This window comes from Sciurus carolinensis, chromosome 9 (assembly GCF_902686445.1).
Source record: "Sciurus carolinensis chromosome 9, mSciCar1.2, whole genome shotgun sequence".
NCBI classification, from domain to species: Eukaryota; Metazoa; Chordata; class Mammalia; order Rodentia; family Sciuridae; genus Sciurus; species Sciurus carolinensis.
Window position 1 is genome coordinate 59,629,249 of NC_062221.1, and position 16,657 is coordinate 59,645,905.

At 34.8% G+C, this 16,657-nt stretch overlaps 1 protein-coding gene across 5 annotated transcripts in view; it reads left to right on the plus strand.

Annotated features, from left to right (window-relative positions):
* Positions 1 to 16,657, plus strand: part of Tp63 (tumor protein p63) — a 215,586-nt gene that overhangs the window by 109,465 nt on the left and 89,464 nt on the right. Inside the window, exon 1 of one of the 5 annotated variants that reach the window (XM_047563738.1) lies at positions 11,544 to 11,711. The exons of the other annotated variants lie outside the window; for them this stretch is intronic. Within the exon in view, the coding sequence (XP_047419694.1) occupies positions 11,670 to 11,711 (42 nt within the window). The 5' untranslated portion in view covers positions 11,544 to 11,669. Of the gene's footprint in view, positions 1 to 11,543; positions 11,712 to 16,657 lie in introns of those variants that run through there. 5 annotated transcript variants of the gene reach the window in all.

Consider the following 16,657-nt stretch of genomic DNA (forward strand, 5'->3'; position numbering starts at 1 on the left):
TCTGTCTATAACTTTATAACTATAGATATAAGATTCTGTACCTGTCCGTGGACTTCTTCACCTTCCCTGAATGTGTATTTACCTCCTGCATTAGCTGTATAGGTCTTAGTGCAGGACTACATACAATAAAGTATACAATTTTTGATGAAAGGAAACATGTATGTGCACAAGTGTATTGTGAGAAATGAAATCTCTAATTGGTGATCTGTAATACACTTTCCAGTCTTAATATCTCTCAGATCTATGGTTTGATATCAGAATCAAATCAAACCAGCTAATTTTATCCAGCTACTATTTACATTAACCTTAACTTTGATTTTTCTGTCTAGCTAGTGACCATGACCAAGAAATGTTTGAGGATTGCACATAAATTTTAGTTTACTAAAATCATCTTCTAGTTATTGACCATGACTAAGAACTCATCATGGTTGCTAAATAAAAATTCTCAAAATGACATTTTGGGGAGTGAGTAAGGAGAGAAGAAGCTGGATCTGTCTTTTAAAGAGATGCTAAGAATGAAGCCCTAGTGTCCTAGTTTGGTCATAATCTGGCAACCTCAGGCCATACTATTTATGCTCCTATCACTTAGCCCTTTGACAGTGTAGCTTCAAATCCTTAACCCATGGAGCATCTGTCTTAATTACAAAGTCCAGTGAATAAAATGGGATTAAGTAGAGAAGAGAATATAAGTTTTGAATTAAGATGAGAGCAATATTGTCATTTTATCTGCTTAACAAGTGAATTACAAATAATTCCTCAAGGGTTTTTGTTGTTGTTGTTGTTTTGTTTTGTTGTTGTTTGGTGGTGCAAAGCATCAAACCTGGAGCCCTGTGCATGCTAGGCAAGAGATCTGCCCCTGATCTATGTGCCCAGCCCTTAGTTGGCTCCAACTGCCAACTAGCTCCTATTTGCTTGTGTGTGAGTGCACACGTGTCTTCAGATTATATATAAGGAAGCCTTGCTTTGCCAACTTGTTTCTTTCTGTAATTGTAACACACTATACTAGATTCCTTTTGAATAAATGATTTAATCTCACTGTCTATTAGGAGGATATGAAGATATAATCTTTAGTTTTGCCATACTTTTTTTTTACCCCCCCCCTTTGGTGCAAGGGGATCAAATTCCTAGTCTCACACTTGCTAAGCAAAAACTTAGGCACTGAATTGCCTCCTCTACCTCATTTTCCTTTACTTTCAAATGACATATATATTAATCCTACAGTAAATTTCAATCTTTGCTGGAAATCACCTATTTTTTATATGCTTCACTCTTCTTATGATGTTTTAAAATCTCTGCTGACAGAGTTGTCCAGTTTGATCAATGCAGATAATGTTTTCTTACAAAATCAAACCAGCGGCTTCTATGGGCCAGAATATCTGGCTTAACCACTTGGGTCACAGAGACACACCTACTTGGTTGCACCACCTTTTAATCGAGTTGTGAATCAGGATTGGGAAGCTGGAGTTAAACTGTTATTGTCTCTGTAACAGTAGGAAACTCAGGGGACCAACATTTAGGAAAAAGTTTGCTAAAGGAAAAAGACTATCTGTGGAAGTCATTTGTGGCAACAAAGCCTTTCATTTCCCCTTGCAGAGCATGCAAACCCAAAAATTGATTTACTCTGAGACTCAGTTCCTACTCACTGTTGGAGCATGCATGGGGCAGTAATCTCTTCTGTGGCAAGCAATTTTTGTGCACAGAAAGCACATGGCTTAAAATCAGCAGACCTGGGTTCTAAGTTCCAGCCTTAAGCATAATTTATGTGTGAATGTCATTATAATATTCATCCCCCCTGCACCCTGATTTCCTTATCTGGGAACTGAAGTAATGAGGACATATGTGCTTCACAGACTTACAGTATGGATCAAACCAGAACAGTTTCCATGCTGCAGGAATAATAGAACCAAACTGGGCATTACCTTTGCCCTCAAGTTCCTATTTTACTGTGGAACTCATGAAAACATGGTTTAAAAGTAATGAGATGAGATCTACTATGATATAGGCATCCCAAGAACTGGGTGAAAATTTAGAGGAAAGAGCAACTGGTTGCCTAGAGAAGACAAGAAATAACCAAGGAGTTGGAGGAAAAAAGACAAAAGATAGAACTGAGCACAATGCTAAGTACATAGCAGGCAATCACCAAGTGTTGAGTAAAGATATAATATGTTATGTGGGTATTGAAGAATGCACTTGAATTTGCCTGTTGGAGAAAATAGAGGAACTAGTGTATACAAAGCTGCAAAATTGTGAAATATAAGATAAGTGTGCTCTGTAAGCCCTAATACACAATACACATCCTAATGCTATTATACATCTCCAAACCTTTGCATCCTCTTTGCCCATTAATGTGGCTTTTCCAATAGAAGTACTCAATTAAGACTATCCTGGGGAGAAATGTAGAATATTTTAAAACTTGAATCAATCACAGAATTCTTACAGAAACATTTTCATATATGCTTGAAGTTGAATTTGCTTTTCCATTTGGGAAAACAATGTCCAGTGGTAAGTTCCAAAGCTTATATTATTCACCCCTTTTTATAATTTTACATAAATTTCACTGTCTTCTGCACTTGGAATCCCTTAGACAAAAAGGACATTGACAAGTCACTTAGTTTTATATCTTTGGACCAAGTTTTCCTTTAACCTACACTTACAGTTAGTGGAAGTGGTTATTAGAGACAGGTGCTTTTCCTCCCATGATCTGTTGTCCCAAACAGAAGATTACACCAGTCTGGTGATATTTGTGCCTGGGAGAGTAGCCAGTGCACACTTTCTCCCCTATTGTAAAAAACACCATGTTTTGTCCTGCCTAGTTTACCTCAATCCCTCTGCTGGAGGTAGTAGGGATGTCAGTTATCCTGGATCCAGCTAAGATTTCAGTCTTTCTCTTTTTTGATCATTTTGATTATCTTCTTTTTTGTCTATCTTTTTGTTTCATGTGTATTTTCTGGCAAAAGGTTGTTTTCTGCTACAACAGTCATTATGAAAGCATTCCCATAGTAAGGAAGTTGTGTCCCTCAGTAGTGTGTAGAGACTGACAGCGTCAGTCCCAATAAGGACTCTAGAAATCACAGGGGATTTAGCCGATCCTTTGTTATGTTTACAGTGAGCTAGGAAACAGACAGGCTAGGTAGCAATGTCAAGGACAGAGGGTTAGTTAGTGAGTAAAGCATAACTTGAAAAAAATATATAGTCAAGTAACTTTGCACATCATTTAAAAATATTTAGTATCTAGAGGTAGTACAGTTCTGAATAGTACAGCAGAGTGCATAAGTGGAAATAGAGGTCTCAGAGTGGATTAATTTAACACTTATAATCCACAATGCAAAGGTGTTATGCATGCCAGATGGGAAATTCACATATGGGATTATTCAAGCATCCTCAAAGTCACAAGGCTGTGACTTCTCTTATTTTAGGGAGCTGAACTGTGGCTACCCATAGACACATAGCCTACAAGAAAGGTGTAGCCCAGCAGTTGATGAAGCTGGAGAAGGATGTTGGAACTCTCTGAGGAACTGCAAGTGAAGCCTAAAATTGTCAGGGCTAAAAACTTGATAGAAATCAAGAGGTCCACAGAATTAACTGCTTCACAGGCTCTTTAGGAAGGAAATTACATCTGTCCCTCTTTAGGAAGGGACAGATGTCTGGTATCAGCTAATAGGGAAGTTGTCTGTCTTCATCAATAATGAAATTCAGATCATGGTTAAATAGACAAAGGAAAAGTCCAAGAAACTGGAATCACAGTTGTATAGGATGCCAAATATACAACACCACTAAGTCTAATTAACAGATTGAAAAACTGAGGCATGCATGGACAAAAACATTGAAGTACTGTGCTTCAATTTACCAATTTAAGAGCAAGAACTTAAACCTAAGTCCATGACTCTTAAGGCACATGACCTTTCATGTACCATCCATACAGACAAGAAGGGTTGCCTCTTCTGTGGTTTTAGATAGTATGTAGATAATTAAAATCTGGAATTGCATTGGGCAACATCTCAGTATGGAACTAGAAGGAAAGATGATATATAATTAGCTTGAACAAATATTTGTTGTCCATTTAACAAAAAGGAAGAACTGAAAATTATGTAAATGAGATCTGGATCCTAGGGTTCTACTGTCAACTCCAGAGCTTTTCACTATTCTTTGCTAGCAGTGGACTGTGACATCTATGACCACTCGCCATAGAGCAGCTTTCGAGAGAATGTGGCAGTAAGTAGGAAGGTCAACGACAGAAATACAGTGGTAATTAGTCATTAAGCACAAAACAATCTAATGTTTAACAAATAATTTGTGAAAGGTGTTTCATAGCCAAGTTTGTAATTAAAGACCTGAATAAATAAAATAACAAAAAGTATACTGAAATTTATTTGGAATCTGTCATATAAACTACTAACAGGGTTGGTTAGGAAAGTTTAATATTATAATATGGGAGTGATATTTTGATTTTCAAGATGAAGGTTCACAAAAGCAAAATAAACACACCAATATTAAAATAATAAATGGGTTTGATTTAAAGACTTACTTTTTCCAAAGTAGATCAATCAATGGGAGTAGAGATGATTATGTTTATTTAAATGACAAATGTAACATCAATAGGCAGAAGGTAACTTTTTTCATGAGTTTTATACTAAAATATCAGTCTTATTTTAAATAATACCAGGTATTAGTGCTATTGTAGTAAGGTGAACAGCATAGATTGTTGATCTAAACATAAACTGGTATAATGTCTGGAAATCAATGTAATGTTATCTATCAGGCTTTGGAAGTTATCTCTTTATTGAATAATTAACATTAATTAGTAAGATGGTACTTTTTTATTTGACTTTTAGAGTATTAAAGAAAACTGAAAGCAAACTGAATGACCAATTAACGGGAAATAGCTAATTCAATAAGACTATGTAGCAATTTAAAATCATAATGTTGGTTTTGAAAATATGGTTAGTGACCTAGAAAGTACTCATATTAGCAGGTTAATTTTTAAAAGTAGGTATATTCATGAACATATACAAATAAATAATAAACATTTGTGTATATGAATACATATATGTACATTTAACAAAATATATCTTTAATATTTAATAGTATATATTCAGTTTATAAAGCATTTATACTTGTATGTAATATGCATCTCTGGCAGAGAATATATCAAAAATTTAATAGTGGTTACCTACAGGTTCTGGAACATATGACTGTATTATATTCCACATACTCTTATGTTTTCTGTTGGAAATAATATACTTATGCTATAAACAAATAATACATGTGTTAAATCCTAAAAAAAGTCATTTTTATGTAATAATCAGAGTGCATATTTGCATTTATAATAAAAAGAAAATAACCTAGAAGTTTTTGACAAACTTTTCAGTCTTAATATCTTTAATAAGAAAGCAGTACTAATCCAATGGGACAGAGGTTGGGGGGAAGGCAAAGGATATTAATAGATCATTTAATGAAGAAATGCAAAGAGCTAATGAATATATTGAAACACAGTTATTCTCACTAGCAATTGGGAGTTAATATAAAACAAGACTTTTCATTTATAAAGTTGGAAAATATAATCCTCAGTACTATAATATCTATCCTCCTTCAAATGTATTTTGTTTTTTTTTTTAATACCTTCGGATTGAACCCGTCTAGTGATTGAAGTCCCCAATATTTGAACCAGTACCTTTTAGTTGCATGAATATTTTTAAAAGGAAGTAGCCATAATACTGTGAAAACTAACAAAAAATTATATTGCATGTGATCTTAATGTGTTTCATACATAAACATAGGAGGATGCCAATGGAAACTTTTGACAATAATTCTGAGTGGTAGGTTTATAGTTACCTTTTATTTCTAATTTGAATTTTTCTCTCTTTTTTTTACTTCTAAATATCACTTTATTTTGTAATCTAGTTTAAAAAATGCATAATGAAAATCAATGTGAAGAAATGTGTGTCTCTGTATATTTCTGCATTTATTTACTCAGGCTGTTTTAGAACCCTTTAAAAACAAAGCATTATCTAAATCCAAGGAAATAGTAAAAATATTGTTACTATTATAATCATAGTGTGAGCTCTCTGGGATATGAGCTGCTAGGCTGCTATGGACCTAACTAAGAGGAAAGGATAAATACAGGATTGGGGGGATATGAAGATGCTATCTAATCAAACAGCACAGTCTGTGTGTGGATTCTCTTCTTGACTTCACCACTTGGTATCAGCCTACATCTCTGTGTCTCTGAAAGGATGATAAGAATAGCCTTAAATCATAATTTTCATGAGAATTAAATGAGCTTAATATATGTAAAGTATTTTGAAGAGCATTCAACTCATAAAAACTTCAGAGAGAGTTCCACTATTTTACTTTTTCCTTGAATGTTCACACAAATAAAACGCTGTAACTTGAGTACAGCTGTGAGACTGAGGACCAAACTCATTTTTCTTTCCTATCCAGTGATCCTAAAAATGAACATGGTACTATATCTTGTTTTGGAATTTAGCTTTGAACTAGAGAGAAATTTATTTGGTGAATTAATTTAGTTGCCTTCAGTAGCTTCCACAAATGCTTATTTTTGTCACCCATGTGAGGTAAGAGGCAAACTAAATCACTTAGCTCAGGGAAGATCAGAGCTTCAAAAGTTACTCAGTGTGCTCTGCTGATCATCCTTTAACTTAATGGTAGCTGACATTAAAAGGATCTAATTGATTTTGTTCTGCAGCAGCTTGGAAAGTCCCCACAATTCTGATCTTTCACACATGCTCTAAAAACTCCAACCTCTTTTTGACAATTACAGGTTTATCATGCTGACAAGTTTCTCTTTTGACAAATAATTATTGAGTTTTGAGATACTGAGTATGGATGGATGGAAAGCATCATTTTTTCTCTCTTCTATTTTAATTAGATGCCATGCTTAGCTTCTTAAAGGAAAGGCATCTCTGAAGTAAGTATCTGTCCATAACAAACTTTGGGAAAGAATGTACTATTTAACTTTCTAGTTCTTCCTTGTACAAATTAAACTGTTCTAATTAAACTTATATTCATTGAGCTTTAGATACTAAGTGTGATATAAACAGAAATCCACTCTCCCTTCAGTAGGCTCATAGTCTGATGAGGGAGACCGACAAGTATACAATCTTTTGTGCTGAAAGGTAGAATTTTATTACTGCTTTTATAAACATTCATGTAGACTAAGACTTAAATTCAGCTAGGGAATTGAAAAAGTCCTTATGAGTGTAGCATTAAAAGAACTTAAAAAATGTTTTAATACATCAGGTAAAGAGAATGAAGACATCTAAAACAGAAACCAGATTGAGCAGAGGGACAGAAATGGTCAGGTGGGGTCAACATGTAGTACCCAGAAAGGAATATAGGAAACTGAGAGAGTAGTCTGGGGTGACATTTTGAAGGCATTTGAATCCTTGTCTAAATAGCCGGTTTCCTCCCACTGGTATCAGGGCATCCTGGGGAGGGACATGATCAGAGTTGCTCTTTAGGAAAGACAAGGTCATGAGGAGGGAGCTCTAGAAGGCAGGACAGGGGAGATGATGTGGTGTATTCCTTCTACCTCCCTCAGGTAGATTTTTGGTTAAAGCATAGAAGGAGTGATTTATTTAGCACTAGCTACACATTATTTCTTAGAGTTTCAACTGTTGCTATAAAAGCAAGTCACCAATTTTTTGTTTCCTTTAATAACTACCTGATCCTAGCCAAATTTACCCAAACCTTGGCCTCTTCTAATCTCACCTCTCTTTCAATTCAGTAGAACTAATCTCATCACGAGGAAGCCCATTATATACATTACTTGAATTCATGAAACCTCAGCATTTCCCTTCCTCCACCTGAATGCAGGCATAGACAAGAGCACAAAATCACATCCACCCCTTTCTAGAATGTTGCTTGTTTAAAGTTGTTCCCTATTCAACCTTACATGGTATGAATTAAGAGCTTCAGATAAATACCTTGTGTGCCAAGGGCTCATATACTTGCTTAGCTTTCTTACTGGGGAATATGATATGGAACCCTGGACATTGGTACATGAGGAAGATGGCATTTCAAATTAGGGAAAAATACATATTATTCCATAAATGATGAAAATCATTTATTTCATGGGTAGTAGGCTTCTTCCTTTGCTTCTCATACAAATATGAATTCTGGCAAGTTAGAAAATTGGCATGTAAAAATATTTAAAAACACAATTCTCTAACACTGTAATATATTTGTAGTACTTTATAACAGTGGGTTAGGAAAGGCCTTTCGAACCTGTCTTAAAGCCAATAAGTCATATAAAAAAAATAATAAACTGATTATGGAAAAAAAATTAGAAATTTTCTGTACCAAAAGCAAACCACGGTAACATGTGCAAGAAAAGTCAGATATATGCAGAAAGAAAAAATATTCATAACATTTATGATAAAGAACTGAATAACTGTTAAGAAGGATTCTCAATAAAATATTAACATTTTGCTCTTTCTGGAAAATACATGATAATCTCACATCTAAGAAATCTGTTTCCAAAGCTGTGGGTTTATACCAATGATATTTTCATCCAGGGGACATTACTGACCCTTAATTCTGAGGCCAAGAATCTTTAAGTCATCTGGAGAAATAGCTGAGAATGGAAAGTTATAAACTCTAAAGAGAGTTGTTTTGACTCCTGAGGGTTTGGGACATTCACAGAAGACATTTTATTTTGTTCAAGTATTTGCAAATTGTGGATAATAGTACTTACCTACATCACTACGTTGTTGCGAAAATGAATACACATTACTAAATCTTTGAGATCCATGGATAAGCATTGTTGTATGGTGAGCACAGAGTATTGTTATTTTATTTGTAAATTCATGCTCAAATAAATGCATGATACTTCCATGAAGTATCACACTAATTCAGAAAGCATACATTATAAGATGTAGTTTAATTAAGTCTTATGAGAATATTTGTGTTAAGTTCAAATTTATAGAGCCTATTAGCTAATTTTTCATTTTAAGGCAAAGCAATCAAAACAGACAAAAACAACAACAACAAAAAAAATGCATGCATTTTTGTACTAATATATTGCTCCTTTTTGCTTTATGGCATTTAAGTATCTAAGTAGCTATGAAACTTGACTATTTTATTCATACAATATGAAGAAGAGCAAATTGAGGGGTAAATATCAAAGTAAAATAAGAGAAACATAAGTAATCCTCTAAGTCGCTTCTTTGAATTTTGGACAAAGATATAGACCCTTATCTTAGTAATAATCTTAAGAAATAATTTAGTTCTGCCCCTCATTTCGCAAATAAGGAATTTGAATCCAGAGTGGTTAAGTAACTTGCCCCTAGGGCATAGACCTAGCTGAAGGCAGAACTGGGAACACAGCCCATATTTTCTAATTCCCAGTCCAGTGCTCTTCTCTTCAACTACCTGTGGTCCTCAAGGAGTCACAGTACTATATCGTCTGAGAGTTTGTCTGAAATCTTGGTAGATTTATGTTTGATCAAGACCATGGTCAGATTTGTTCATGCTGAGCTGATACATAGAAGGAATTTGACTTTTTCACTTTCTGGGAATCTTGACTTTGTGAAAACTGAAGTTTAACATTTTGATAGTGTATCATCAACACTAGAGACCTTGAATCCTAGATTTAGTGGTCGAAATGGTTACACTATTCCATGAGGGATAAAAATAAGGCAATGAAATAATGACCTTCTGGACAGCTGTGCTAACAGTATCTACTCTAGAGCACCGACCCCAAAGCCTGACTTATTCAGGACTGCCTAGTAAGCTATATAAAACACCATTTTGGGGTCTGCAGCTCTGGAAGATTTGATTCAGTTGGATGGGGGCTAGGTCCAGATACCCATTTTAAAAAGAACCTTGGGTGATTCTCTGGGTCATCTAAGTTTTCAAGACGCTGTAATAGAGCACAGTTTTAAGGAAGCGGGCTTCAACTTTCTGCTATTGCCCCTTAAGTTGCCACTGGGTATAAATTTAAAATACGTGGTGCAAATGATTGTGCTGCATTTGGCAAATATTTTTTTTTTCTTTCTAGCTAGTGTTCATTTGTTTAATTGCAGGTAAAAGAGAGATCATTCTTAATATTTGAGTAAATGTGTGTAGCCATATTTATATATTTTCATGTTCTTGGATACTGGAGATCAAATTATATAAAAGCAAATATTTCATAAAGAAAAGCAGCAGCAGTATTATTGACAGTAATTCAGGAAACTTAAAATAACTTTTATCCCAATGACCACATCATCCTTTATATGCATGCATTTTATGGATGCCAAAGTTCAATTAAGGAGAAGGAAATCCAAGAGTATAAACATATTTACAAACTTTAATTCTGAAAACTATGTACTAATCTGTTCTGATTACTAATTTTCTTCTAATCTTTTTATCTTCTAAATTTTGGAAAAAATAATCTTAACCAGTTGTAAGTTTCAGACAGAACCAAGGGAATTGGCTTCCTGATTAGAGGGTAAAGGACAGATATAAATCTAACTGAATCCAAATACTGAGCATAATGAAACAGTATTTTAATAATTCACATAACATTAGTGTATATTTCATCTTTACTAAATCATGGTGACCAAGGCCAGATCCTACATAAGCATTTCTATATATTTATGTAAATACATTTTTAAGGCAAAAGTTAATAGATCTGTCATGTTTAGGATATATTCTATTAATCATTTCAATAGAGGTATCATGTAAATACTCAATTTTATTATCTATTTACATGAAATAATATTGCCTGAGTCTTAAAAAAATTAAGTACAATAAAATAGAGAAAATATTCAAATAGAGCAGTTGTTTTGAAAACTAGACTTATCTCCAAGGATTTCTATTTCCTGCATGTAATATGGATAATTATTTGTTTTTACAAGGCAATGGGACCAATGGTTTAAATTGTGATTGAAACATACTCAGAAAAATGAGGTTGTTTTATCGGCATTGCTTGGTATGAAACCACTGACGTCTCAGGAGAGAATAGGTGGAAAATTTCCAGTTTTCAGGCAGCACATTTTGATTTTTTTATTTAGGAAATATAACAGTGGATTTTAGTATTTTCCCTGAATTTCTAAATTTGTTTGGTCATTCTTGAAAACTCTAAATCTAGACTTTAAAGTCAAGAAAAGAAGAGAAAGGAAAAAAAAAAAAAAAACTTCAAAAACTTCCCCTAACATTTTACTCTCCAGTTGTAAAGTATAAAATAACTTTTGAAATGCCTCCCGTAAGTCCTGGTGGTGTTCGGGTTCTTTGGAAGATTTTGTTTTGTTTTGGGGAGAGAGTGCACTTTCTTATGAAAGAGACAGGGAAAGTTTTACCTGTCTGTCTCTTTCCTGTTTTTTTTTTTTTTTTTTTTTTCTTTCTTTTTCTTTTAAAGATTGGTGATAAGGAATTCTAACTACTTAATGAGATGGGAGAGGCCTCACTCCATTGGAGTGGAGGAGTCCAGGTGGAAGTTGATGGATTGGACAGGTAAAGAGAAGAGTCCCGCCCCTCATGCCTATAGTTGGGTATATATTAGGGAACCTAAAAGTATGTAGAGAGAGAGAAAGAGAGAGAGGGACCTGAGTTCTGTTATCTTCTTATTAGATTCATACTGTAAGGGTCTCAGAGGGGGTGGGGGGGTTGGCAAAATCCTGGAACCAGAAGAGAGGACAGCAGCATTGATCAATCTTACAGCTAACATGTTGTACCTGGAAAACAATGCCCAGACTCAATTTAGTGAGGTAAGGATTTGAGATTTCAGCACTCCATTTAGAGATGCTTTTTATTTTTAGTTTTTTTATATAAAAACTTAGATATTTGCGGTTCTCGGTCACCCAACGTAATGTTTTTGCAGATTGTATATGGGAATCTCCTTTTCTTGATTAATGTTTTCTGTAGGGGCTGTAAGATTTTTTTTTTTTTTTTCTTTTAAGTAGGAGATGAACCTGTAGGAGAAAAGGGGAAAGAAAAATTTCTGGGTAGCATTGCGTATTTGAAGAAATCCAATATTCAGGAATTTAGAAAACCACTCCTTTTAAGAACAGACTGCTAAAGCAGATCACACTCTGTTAGATACTGCTCTGGCGTATATTGATGTATGAGGGAAATAAATTAGTTGGCTATGTCTTAGTTCTATAGCCGGAGTTCATCCTAAAAGCAAATGAAGTTTGTTTGCTTGTTTCAAAATAATCAGATGAGATTTTTTTTTGAAAGTCATCTTCATTTTTAATTCGATCAATCCAGAGACCCACTTAAGTCCTGAAGAGTTTTTAGTAGTGTACCTATTGTCTGGCGATTGAGTTGGATGTTTACTGTTTGTAATGACAGAGTTTTCTCAGATTAAGTGTATTATTAAATATTACGCATGCATACATGTATGTGTTTATCATAGCAGTCAAGATTTTATTTAAGGAATTGATGATTCTCTGATTTCTTAACAAGTTTGACTTAGGGATTTAAATCACCCGGCAAAGGGATAAGGAGGAAAAAAAAAACCCTGAAGAGACTGTAAGGCTTTGAGGAAGTTTCCTAAGGTTGAAGGAGGTCTAACAACAATATTAGTTTACATTCCTCAGAATAGGGCAGCTGTGTTGACACTAATCAGATTGGGGGGGCTGGTTGTGGCGAGTTCAGTGTTTCAGATGAAAATGCTTGCAGGTGAATGCTTGGAAAAGTAGGCTAGAGTACTCAAACCGAGCTCCTTAAAAATCAAAACAAAATGCATAGTACTCCAGCTCAGACCGCAAAGGGAAGAGGTGAACAGAGGGCAACAGAGCAGGACCGGCACTATCACGTTGACCATGCTATTGTCTAGACACCTGAACTGTGTAAATATAACAGGGGAAATATCGAGTTATCTGAAGAAGGAAAAGGAAGTGTCTATTTTCCTTTAAAACATTCAAGCAGTCTTACTTGTCCTCAGTAGAGAAACTTGAGTTTCTTGTTTTGCTTTAATATTGAAAGTTAGCTTAAAAGTTAGTTGAAAGCTTAAAATCATCAACAATTTTTTTAAATGGTGATAACTTTTGTGATTATCTTGTATTCTATTGGATCCAATTTTGCTCACTTTCAATCATTAAGATCCGTCTGTTACATATACCTTTGTTCATGAGCTATTTTACATAGCATTTAAAATCAGTCTAAGATCTGACTATGTATCTAAGTTTTATAAAAGAAAAGCAAAAGTTGGTTCAGAGATATCTATAAGAAAAGCTCAGGATATAGAAAGTGGGGAAAATGCTATTTTAAAATGAGATATAATGTCATGAAAAAACTACATGAACACTGTGATTAGAAGATATTTGTAGGTAGAGGCAAAGTGTTGTTTGTATATGAAAATATGGCATTCTTGTGATGAAAGAAAATACCTTTACACAAGTTTGTGTTTTTCAAAAGCTTAGGTAAATGTGTGGTCAGGAGCTCAATAGGCAGCATTTGTCTGTTTCCTATTGGAATGCTGCTTAAGTGCACCAAGGAATCTATGAAAAAATATGGCTGAATTTTTCCTCCCTCCCTGCGTCTTTTGGTGTATTTACTTCATGATTTTCATATCTTCCGCCAGTGTATTGTGGTCCAGGTTCTGTTCTAGTTCTTAGGAGGAGTTTTCTTTTCCATGCACAGTGTGCTTTCATAACCAATCCTCTATACAAATGCAACTCTACATAATAGTATACGGAATTCCTGGGTCCTCATGGTCCTGAGAATCCTGAAATTAAATGCAAAAGTTACATTGTTTTGGGATTCATATTTATTAGCATCAATCAATACATAACTCTAATATTCCATAAGAATTTCTACAAAATTGGCAGGTTAAGAATAAAAAGAGACTTAGAACGTCCCACAAGAGTCAAAATTACTTGAAAACTACAGTGTATTCTCTGACTTCAAGTAATTATTTGGTTTAATTTGCAAGCAATTTCTTTGAGTTGATGAGTAAAAAGTGACATAAGAACAGTATTCTTCCTCTACTCCCTTTTTTCACAATTTTTCAGTTATTATCACTCCAACAGAGCTGGATGGGGGGAATTGTAATGAGCAGGAAAAGGTCTGGAAGGGAGGAAACTCTGGGCAGGATGTAACAAGCTGGGCTTGAGGTTCTACCCTGGGGTTACAGAAGTTCTAATGTGGGCCCTGCTACCCACTGCCTGCCTTGGGACCCAGCTCAGACCTGGAGAAAGACATGCTCAAAAGAAAGGAGTTTCTTCACAGATTGAGTTTTAGTTCCACTTTCTTGCCAAAAAAGAAAAAACAAAAAAAACCTAGGTTGGATTGGTGTGTGCGTGTGTGAATATGTGTACACACATGTGTGAATGTGAGCAACAGACACCCAAACTCCATTTTAGAAAAGATCTTTACCAGAAGTCCTCATCTGGAATTTTGTATGAAGAAGGAAAGACATTTTGTCTAATGAATTATGATCCTAAGTAGAATTCAAGGTTCCTACACCAACACACTTCCTCTTACAAATTGGAGTTAGTGATTTTTCTTTCTATATTTGAGATGCTCTAGGAATATGATTGAGTTCTGCTTATTAACACTTCTCTCCACAATATTAAGGAGAAATTGAAGGCCCTAAAGAAGGCTGTTGCAATTCATAGTGGATGCTCCAAAATAGCTTCTGTGAAAAACCCATTATGAAAAGCTAGTTGAATGCCAGAGCAAAAGTGCTGAGGTAGCAATGTGAGCTCTGAGTCCAGGTCATTGTCATTTAATTGACCTCTGGGCCTACATGGTCAAGTGAAATAGTCTTTCCTACCCCAGTACTGTTCATACAGGCTGAAACATCTGGTTTTAAGTGGGAGTGATTTTTCTTTTAATACTGTGTTTGCTAACTAAATGCATTATCTTAAGCTTTCTCATGTTGTACTCCTGAGACATTCAGCCTCCTCGTAAAAACAGCAGTGGGCAAGAAGCAGAAACTGCAGGTTTAATTCAGGTGTCAACCAGGCTGCATCCCTAACTCCAGGCTGTGGCATTAGATTACACTGCTTGTTTTCCAATTGGGTGCCCTCAAGCAGAGAGGGGACTGGGAGAAAGAGATCTTAGATTGCAGATCATAGATCGTACTTTCTTTCACTACTATTGGAAAAATGATTTGGTGATAATGAATCACTTATTCTTTATCTAGATAAATGAAAGTATGTTTGGTTTGTTCTTTAGGAGGGCAGTGATCCTCAACGGAGGTATAGAGAGTACAGCATGAATGAATGCCAGATCATCTGTAGCAACCAAAAAAAAAATTATATATATATGTATATATATACTGGTTGCTTTTTTATCCTATTTATTTTCTGAACACAAACTTGTCAACTTCTTAGATGATGTGCATATAGAGAATTTAGATTCTGTTCTCTGCTTAAGGGTGTGTGTATCTAAGGTCACAAGATTTGTTTATCAAGGAAGGATTTGGGTCAAATGGTTGAGAAATGTGTTGCCACAAACGCACTCTAGCTTTCTTTGATGTTCATGTGATTGCTTTGGGTGGGACCTGAGCTGGTAGGAGAAACATATAGGTAAAAAATCTTCCCTTCAGATTATGATGATCAAATTGAACTTTTTTCTCCTAATGAATATTTTTTAACTTCTAATTATTTTATGTTAAGGAAGAATGAGCACAGATAACCAAATTATATCCCAGTGAAAAAGAACTTATCTTGTAATTGCTATTAAAGCTTTACTATTTTGAAGATTAAAAAATTTGCAAGTCCAGTGGACTGCCAATTTTCATTTGCTGTGTAATGAGTAAAAGGTCAGATATCTGACAACAGTATCATTGTTCAGTGTCAGTTTAGGAGAGCCTATGTAAGGTACTCAGTAGGGTTGAACATTTTGGTCTGGAAAGCAATAGGTTGAATTGTCAAGAGAAGAAAGTTGGTCTAAAAATTAATCTTAATTCTAATCTTTTCAAACACACTTCAGAGGCTCAAGAAAATAATGAAATGTGACTTTTTAATGTGTCCATTATCTGAATATTTTATAATTTTCACTTATACTTTTTAGTTTAGTTGTGCTTTGTTGTTATTCATTTGAGGTAGTATTGAGAAGAAACACAAGTTAGAAAAAGAACTGTTTATTCTTCTCAAATAAATGTTTAACACCAGTTATGTATGTGATGCTTGGTTCTAAAAATGATTAAAAATACTTCTATACTGAGAAGTTTATAGTTCATTGTGGGAATAAGCCAATTATATATATACATACAATTATAACCCAGGGAAGATCGTTAAGTGTCATGTGAGAAGTGTGAGCCACATAAAGTAAGCAAACAAGTAAGAAAGTCCCTAAGTAGGAAGATAAAAAAAAAAAAAAAAAAAAAAAAACACATAAATATGTAAGATGCCACTGCACCTGGAAGGAGAGGTAGAAATTTCTGATTCCTTGAAATGTAAGAGAGAAGGAGAGTTTCAGGTAAAGAAATAAACAGTAGAGGCACAGGGGCGGGGTGATGGCTTGTGCACGTAGAATGTCAACTAGTTCCAATCCAATTTGAAAATATAAAATAATTAGGAAATAAAGTCAGAAAAATGTAATATAAGAGTGTTTCAGTGTGGGCCACAATACTGAGAGTGTGTTTAATACCATGTCAAAGACACAACAGAAGGACTCTGCAGAGAGGAGTGGTGTGATTTGATCTCTACTAGAGGGCTCTTGGGGAAGATAAATTAGTTAACTCTAGGACTACTTAGAA